Raw genomic sequence first — 7716 nt, forward strand, 5'->3', positions numbered from 1 at the left:
GGCCGCTGGGCCCCGTAGAATTTTCGTCGCCGCTTGTGAAGTGCTACTGCTCTCGCATTGACCGAATACGCCGTCGTCGCCGTATGGTTCGACTGTGCTTTGTGCATTTTGTTTTGTTATAACAGTGAAGACGTTCGCCCATGAACATTTGTGTTGTCGCCACTGTCTTTTGTGCCTTGGCGCTGCAGCAAGACGCGATCGGCTGTTGTGTTCCACTGTGCGTTTCTTTTTTTCTTTTTTTAACAGTGAACATGCTCGCCCTTGAATATCTGTGCTGTCTGTGTCGCGGGCGCAGCCACTAGGAGATGGCGCTATGTGTACCGCATCACGTGACGAGTGGAGGATCGGGCGGGAAGACGCTCGCTGGGACCTGGGTGTGTGATCGTGTCTGTTGAGCTAACATGTAGCCGCGCGTGCCCGCGTGCTTTAATCCTTAATAAGTCATTAAACAGTTGTCGTTATCCGTCTGCTCGTTCGTGTGCTCTGTTCTCGACCACGACATGGCGGCAGCGGCGGGATACGTGGAAGTCACGACAACGTAGTGAAGAAGGCACCGGACAAGTAGGCCTAACAAACGCCGGCACCGCAACACGGAACTTTGCAGCACCCATGGCAACGCCTACAGTGCCCGCAGCTCAGCCTGCAACGCCGCTCAACCCTTTCGTCGTCGAACTGCCGGAAAAGCTCGACTTTCGGAGACCCGAGGAGTGGAAGCGGTGGTTTACACGATGGGAAAGGTACCGCGTCATCTCAGGTTTGAAGAAACAAGACGACGAAACCCAGGTGAACACACTCATTTACGCGATGGGCCGTGAAGCAGAAGATGTCCTGGCGTCGCTCAAACTTTCCGACGCTGAGAAACTCAACTACGACGCGGTAACACGAGCGTTCGCGAAACATTTCGTGCCGCGGACGAACGTGATATATGAGCGGGCGAAGTTCAACAGCCGGAAGCAAGAAGCGCATGAGTCAGTCGACGCGTTCGTAACCGAACTCTACAGACTAGCCGAAACCTGCGAGTACGGAGATCTGAAAGAAGAATTGATCCGCGATAGGCTCGTGGTCGGTCTCGCAGACACGCAACTAAGCGAGAAGCTGCAACTTAACGCCGAGCTGACTCTTGAAGCCGCAGTCACCGCTGCACGCAACTCCGAAACGATCAAGCAGCAGCAAAAAGATCTACGGCCGCAGCAACAGACGCCTGCGGCTATAGACGCCATGCGTGGATGCTCGAAGAGCAAAGGAAAGCCAAATCAGCGCTCTCAAAAAACACAGCGCGATCAAACGGCGCTGACGTGCAAGTGGTGTGGCTCAACAACGCACCCACCATCACGCACTATGTGCCCGGCGAACGGGAAAATATGCAGTGCCTGCGGCAAAAAGGGACACTTTGCCGCCGTGTGCTTGTCTGCCTCTCCGAGGAAGAAAAAGAGCACCCACCAAGCCGTTTTGGAAGAGGTTTATTTGGGTCAATTGACTGACCAACAGGACTCTGGGCCGTGGAGGACTGACGTTACAGTAAATGGCTTGCCAATGAAGTTCAAAGTAGACACCGGTGCAGATGTTACCGCTATACCTACAAGCCTCTACAACGAACAAGTCATGGGCAACCTGAAGCAGGCTCAGAAACAGCTGCTGGGACCCGGCCGGACCAAAATCGCAACAATGGGTCTGTTCAGCGCAACCTTGTGCTGGAATGGCCGAGTGTGTCAAGAAGAAGTTTACGTGATCGACAAGTTACACGATGCACTTCTCGGACGTCCTGCAATCAAATCATTGGATATCCTTCCAAGCCTCCTCGAAGTCACAGCGTCAACAAGCAAGGTCAGCGACCCTGCCAACATTCTCTGCCACTACCCCAACTTGACTACAGGCCTGGGTCTTCTCAAGACGGAATACAGGATAATATTACTCCCCGATGCCAAGCCAAGCGCTATTACGTATCCGCGGCGAGTACCCCTGCCCATGCTGCCCAGTGTCAAACGTGAGTTGGAGAGAATGGAGAACCTTGGCGTCATTAGAAAGGTCGACGAGGCCACAGAGTGGTGCGCACCTATGGTAGTCGCGAAAAAGAGAGGAGGCGAGCTTCGAATCTGCGTCGACTTCGGAGGGTTAAACAAGAACATTTTGCGGGAACGAGTCGTAATGCCCACCGTCGACGAATGTTTGGCCAGACTTGCCGGAGCTACATGGTTCAGCAAGCTTGATGCAAGGGCTGGTTATTGGCAAGCTCCGCTAGCACCAGAGTCCCAGAAGTACACCACTTTTCTGACGCCATTCGGCCGGTTTCAGTTCCTCCGATTGCCCTTTGGAATTTCGACAGCACCCGAGTTTTTCCAGAGAGAAATGCTAAGAGTTCTAGAAGGCATTGAAGGCCAGGCGTGTCTACAAGACGACATTATAGTGTTTGGCCCTTCAAGGGAAGAACATGACGCACGACTGCACAAAGTACTGCAGCGCCTGCAAGAAGCTGGCATCACCTTGAACGCAGAAAAATGCGTACTACACCAGCAGTCAGTGAGATTCCTGGGACACATTGTGTCGGCGAATGGTATCAGTGCCGACCCTGAAAAGGTCAGCGCACTATGTCACCTAGCAGAGCCTACAGATGTAACAGAAGTGAGGTCCTTCTTGGGAATGGCCAACCACTTGGCCAAGTTTCTCCCAGGGCTCTCGCAGCTCACAAAACCGTTACGTGACCTGCTTCACAGCGACGCCGAATGGTGCTGGGACAAGCCACAGCAAGAAAGCTTCAACGCCGTCAAGAAAGCATTGACGACGACTCCAGTGCTTACTCACTACGACCCTTGTAGTCATCACACTGTGTCGGCGGATGCATCGTCGTACGGTCTTGGAGCTGTCCTCCTTCAAGAGACAGCGGGTCAGAGACTTCCAGTAGCCTATGCCTCAAGATCCCTCTCTGACACGGAGACGCGATATGCGCAAATAGAGAAAGAAGCACTGGCAGTTACATGGGCCTGCGAGCATTTCCGCTCCTATCTGCTTGGTCTGCATTTTCACGTGGAAACTGATCACAAGCCACTGGTGCCATTGCTGTCATCAAGCCGCCTGGACGAGCTTAGTCCCCGTCTGCAACGGTTCCGTATGAGACTCCTCGAGTTCGATTACACCATTGCCCACATCCCAGGCAAGGAAATGCATACAGCCGATGTGCTCTCAAGGAAACCGCAGAAGGAAACGGACAACAGCAGCCCAAGGAGCCTCAGCAAGGCCGTCGTAGAACATGAAATTCTCACTGTGGAACTTCTGCCTGCTTCCCACGATATGCTTGAAAGGATAAAGGCAGCACAAGAGAACGATCCTGTTCTAGCAAGAGTTAGGGACTACTGCACGACGTCGTGGCCCAAAGAAGTGGCACTACCTCCGGACGTGCAGAGGTATTCAGCATTTGCCCATGAACTGACACAAGTGGATGGCATTTTACTCAAAGGCAACCGCATTGTCATTCCACCAAGCATGCAAAGTGATGTGCTAGAACACTTGCATGCCGGTCATCAGGGCATTGGGAGATGTAGGGCTCGAGCCACTCAGTCGGTGTGGTGGCCAGGCATTAACCAGCACATCCAAAGTTATGTGTCAAGATGCCCTGTCTGTCAACAACACCGTAAACCACACGCCGAGCCTATGATATTCTCCCCACTTCCTAAACACCCATGGGAAGCGATAGGAATCGATCTCTTCTGTGTGGATGGAGTTAACTACCTCGTAGTTGTGGACTACTACTCACGTTTCTTTGAACTAAAAAAGTTGAAGCGTACCACCACAGAGAACATAACACAAGCACTGAGTCAGATCTTCGCGCGCTTTGGGGCACCGGCTATCATACGATCAGACAACGGCCCTCAGTTTGCTTCGGCACAGTTCAAAGCGTTTGTCAAGCAATGGGGATCAAGTCACGTAACCAGCAGCCCCTACTTCCCTCAGAGCAACGGCGCGGCAGAAAGAACAGTTCAGACTGCTAAACAGCTGATCAAGAAATCGCCGAACATCCACAAGGCTCTGCTCGCGCATAGAGACACGCCAGGGAAAGAAGGATTCACACCTGCGGAACTCCTCATGGGAAGGCGCCTAAGAACCGACGTGCCCGTGGCACCACACGTGCTGAGGCCACAGTGGAGCACCGTAGAATTTACTAAACGAAATGAAGCCTACAAGGTCAAGCAGGGCCAACAATATAACCGGAGACATAGGACTTTGGCAAGAGAGCTCATTCAACCGCAGACAGCCGTCCGCATTCTGTCTGGTGCTCCAACAACAGGGACCGTCATTGGGCCAGCTCACACGCCTCGTTCGTATGTAGTGAGCACACCTGGAGGTCTCACGAGACGCACCAGCAAACATCTCCAGCCGCTACAACCTGTGGCGACAACAAGAAGTGGACGAACCGTAAGAGCTCCTAGTCGGCTTGACCTGTGACAAGAGCAGGAGGGTCACTTCAAAGAAGAGGAGGTGTCGCGGGCGCAGCCACTAGGAGATGGCGCTATGTGTACCGCATCACGTGACGAGTGGAGGATCGGGCGGGAAGACGCTCGCTGGGACCTGGGTGTGTGATCGTGTCTGTTGAGCTAACATGTAGCCGCGCGTGCCCGCGTGCTTTAATCCTTAATAAGTCATTAAACAGTTGTCGTTATCCGTCTGCTCGTTCGTGTGCTCTGTTCTCGACCACGACAGTCTGCTGCGTCTTTTGAGCCATCGCGTTGTCGCAAGACATAATCGTTGTTGTGTTGGACTGATTGCTTTTGTTTATTTTTTTTAGCGCTGAACACGCTTTCACGTGAATATATGTGTTGTCGCCAGTGTTTTTTGTGATCTCGCGTTGTCGCAAGACGTGATCACCGTGGGTTCGAGTGTGCCTTGTGTTTTCTTATTATTTTTTTTTCGCGGCTGATCTTGACAACGCATTTCGCAGCCCTGCAACGCCGGTGTTGTACGGCTATGACCACGGAAAGCAGCGCATGTGAGACGTCGGCTGCCGCGCGATCGAATGCGTTGAAGACAATGACAGTTCATCGCCTGACGTTGACGTGCCGCTGCCGTTGCCATGCGTTGAGCGCTCTGCATATTACAAACTCGCGACGTGGTTCGGGCGAACATCACTGATGAACAAGACGCCTGCAGCTGTGTAAAAGATTACGGCTTGAAGACAAACACATCGTGGGTTGTAGACTTCGTGAAGTCAACAGCAAGGTGTGAAAGGTAATGCAAAAATGGTGTTTCATAACTTCAAAATTAACTTGCGGCATCTTCTGGGGTGATTTAAATTCATGCTTTGGGGATAATGTCCAATGATGAGCCGTCTCAATGAGGTCGTATTATGTGTGCACTTGAGCCGTCTCAATTAGGTCGTATTAGCTGTGCTCGTTCTACTGCCCTAATTGAATTTTGTTTGTATTTCTTTTTTAGTAAATTTGCAATGTCAATCTGGCTCCCAATCTCTGGCCGATGCAACCTTGGGTCCTTGCTGGTTATTGTTTGTAATTTATCTATATTCTGTCAGTCGCAATGCTGTCAATTCTTTCCAACTGAGCTTCAGTCAATCCTTCTAAGGTGTTATGCATGCCCCGGTGCGTTAATCTCTCTATGCTGGTGCTTTGGGGCAAGCCCAGGGCCTGCTTAAAAGCTTTCCTTACGAAAATATTGATTTTGTCCTTTTCTGTCTTGTTCCATTTAAGCCTAAGAATGCTAGCCTCCTTCATTCCGTGATATACTTGTTTGTGATTGTCCTGATGAGCCAGTTGCCTTAGTGACCTTAGTCACTATTTTATAAGAGTATTGCTGTTAGTTCGCTTCGACTCAATGTTGAGTACAAGGACCCTAACTTGTTCAATGATGGGGACCTTTTCGTGCAAGTCTATCTCCTCGCACTCTCTCTCCTTCATGTATCTCTTGGGCCACCTCCTGTTAAGTATGCGCCTGTAAAGTTCTGATTTCTCTGGTGAAAATTCAAGCCTAGTGCCTGTGAGATAGACTTCCACTTTATCTACCACTTCCTGTAACTTCTGTTCTATTTACCCATCACTGCCTTGCGAGATCCATATCGCAACATCATCCGTGTATACGGAGCGATTGATTCCTTCGATGTCTTCACGTTTTTTCTGATAATCCTGTCATAATGAGATTAAGAGCATGAGCAATATCATGGAGCCCTGAGGTGTAACTAAACTGTCCATGCCCCTCACCTCAGACTCGAGTTCCCCCATGTTGAAGGTAACCTTCCTATTCGTTATGAAGTATCGGATGTAATTGTATGATATTTCTCCTAGGTTTAAGTTGGTGACCTAAGTGAAATGTGCAGGTTTGTGGAATACTTTCGTGAGATCCAACCATAATGTAGATCTGGTTCACATGCGCTCTGATTGCTCTCATTATTTTTCCCATCCTATGGTACCTACGCCATAACATATGAAAATAACTAGAACACAATTACTTATGTGGCTGCGGCACTTTTTCGATTTTGTTTCGCCAACCGCACGCCACGTATAAGGGGGGCCAAGTGCACACATAATACGACCTAATTGAGAACGGCTGATCATTGGACATTATCCCCAAAGCATGAAGTTAAATTACCACAGAAGATTCCGCAAGTTATTTTTGAAGTTATGAAACACCATTTTTGTATTACCTTTCACACCTTGATGTTGACTTCACGAAGTCTACAACCCACGATGTGTTTGTCTTCAAGCCGTAATCTTCTACACAGCCGCGAAAAAATAATAAAAAAAACACAAGGCACACTCGAACCCACGGCGATCACGTCTTGGAGACAACGCGAGATCACAAAAAACACTGGCGACAACACATATATTCACGTGAAAGCGTGTTCAGCGTTAAAAAAAATAAACAAAAGCAATCAGTCCAACACAACAACGATTATGTCTTGCGACAACGCGATGGCTCAAAAGACGCAGCAGACAGCACAGATATTCAAGGGCGAGCATGTTCATTGTTAAAAAAAGAAAAAAAGAAACGCACAGTGGAACACAACGGCCGATCGCGTCTTGCTGCAGCGCCAAGGCACAAAAGACAGTGGCGACAACACAAATGTTCATGGGCGAACGTCTTCACTGTTATAACAAAACAAAATGCACAAAGCACAGTCGAACCATACGGCGACGACGGCGTATTCGGTCAACGCGAGAGCAGTAGCACTTCACAAGCGGCGACGAAAATTCTACGGGGCCCAGCGGCTGCGTTCACCGTTTAAAATTCCCGCGGAAGGCACCCCGAGAAGGAGAGCGCGGCGCGGCCGTTGCTAGGCGGAACTCCGCAGCGGCGTCCCTGTGTGCGCGCAGCCAATAGCGCGCCGCTGCCGTTGCCATGCGTTGAGCGCTCTGCATATTACAAACTCGCCACCGGGAAGCCTCGCCTTTCGCGGTGGGATGCCTGGCTGGCTGCTGCTCATGCCGGCGTGTTTATGACGCTCATGCAGGGTCGCTCTTGTTGCATGCTGCTGAGTCGTTTTCTTCCTCAAGCCTCCTTCACAAAGAGCAGTGAAGGTCTCGTTATGCAAGTCACGGTTCCGATGCTTAGCACAGAGGTCGCAGGTTCGATTTCTGAGAGCATCAGTTGCATTCCGAAGACAGTGGAATGGAAGACGTGGTTACTAGAGTAGCTACGCACTTTAGCGTGGTGCACATAGGCGTGTGCAGAGGGGGTGGGGGAGCACCCCCCCTTTCCTTAGTAATCGAAAGGGGC

General features: G+C 50.6%; 1 protein-coding gene across 1 annotated transcript; it reads left to right on the top strand.

Annotated features, from left to right (window-relative positions):
- The first annotated feature begins 609 nt into the window (after positions 1-609).
- Positions 610-4437, top strand: LOC119397623 (uncharacterized protein K02A2.6-like). Its single transcript, XM_037665049.1, has one exon. It carries the CDS (start codon positions 610-612, stop codon positions 4435-4437), a length of 3828 nt encoding a protein of 1275 aa, XP_037520977.1.
- Positions 4438-7716: the final 3279 nt, after the last annotated feature.

The sequence above is a fragment of the Rhipicephalus sanguineus genome, chromosome 6 (assembly GCF_013339695.2).
Source record: "Rhipicephalus sanguineus isolate Rsan-2018 chromosome 6, BIME_Rsan_1.4, whole genome shotgun sequence".
NCBI classification, from domain to species: domain Eukaryota; kingdom Metazoa; phylum Arthropoda; class Arachnida; order Ixodida; family Ixodidae; genus Rhipicephalus; species Rhipicephalus sanguineus.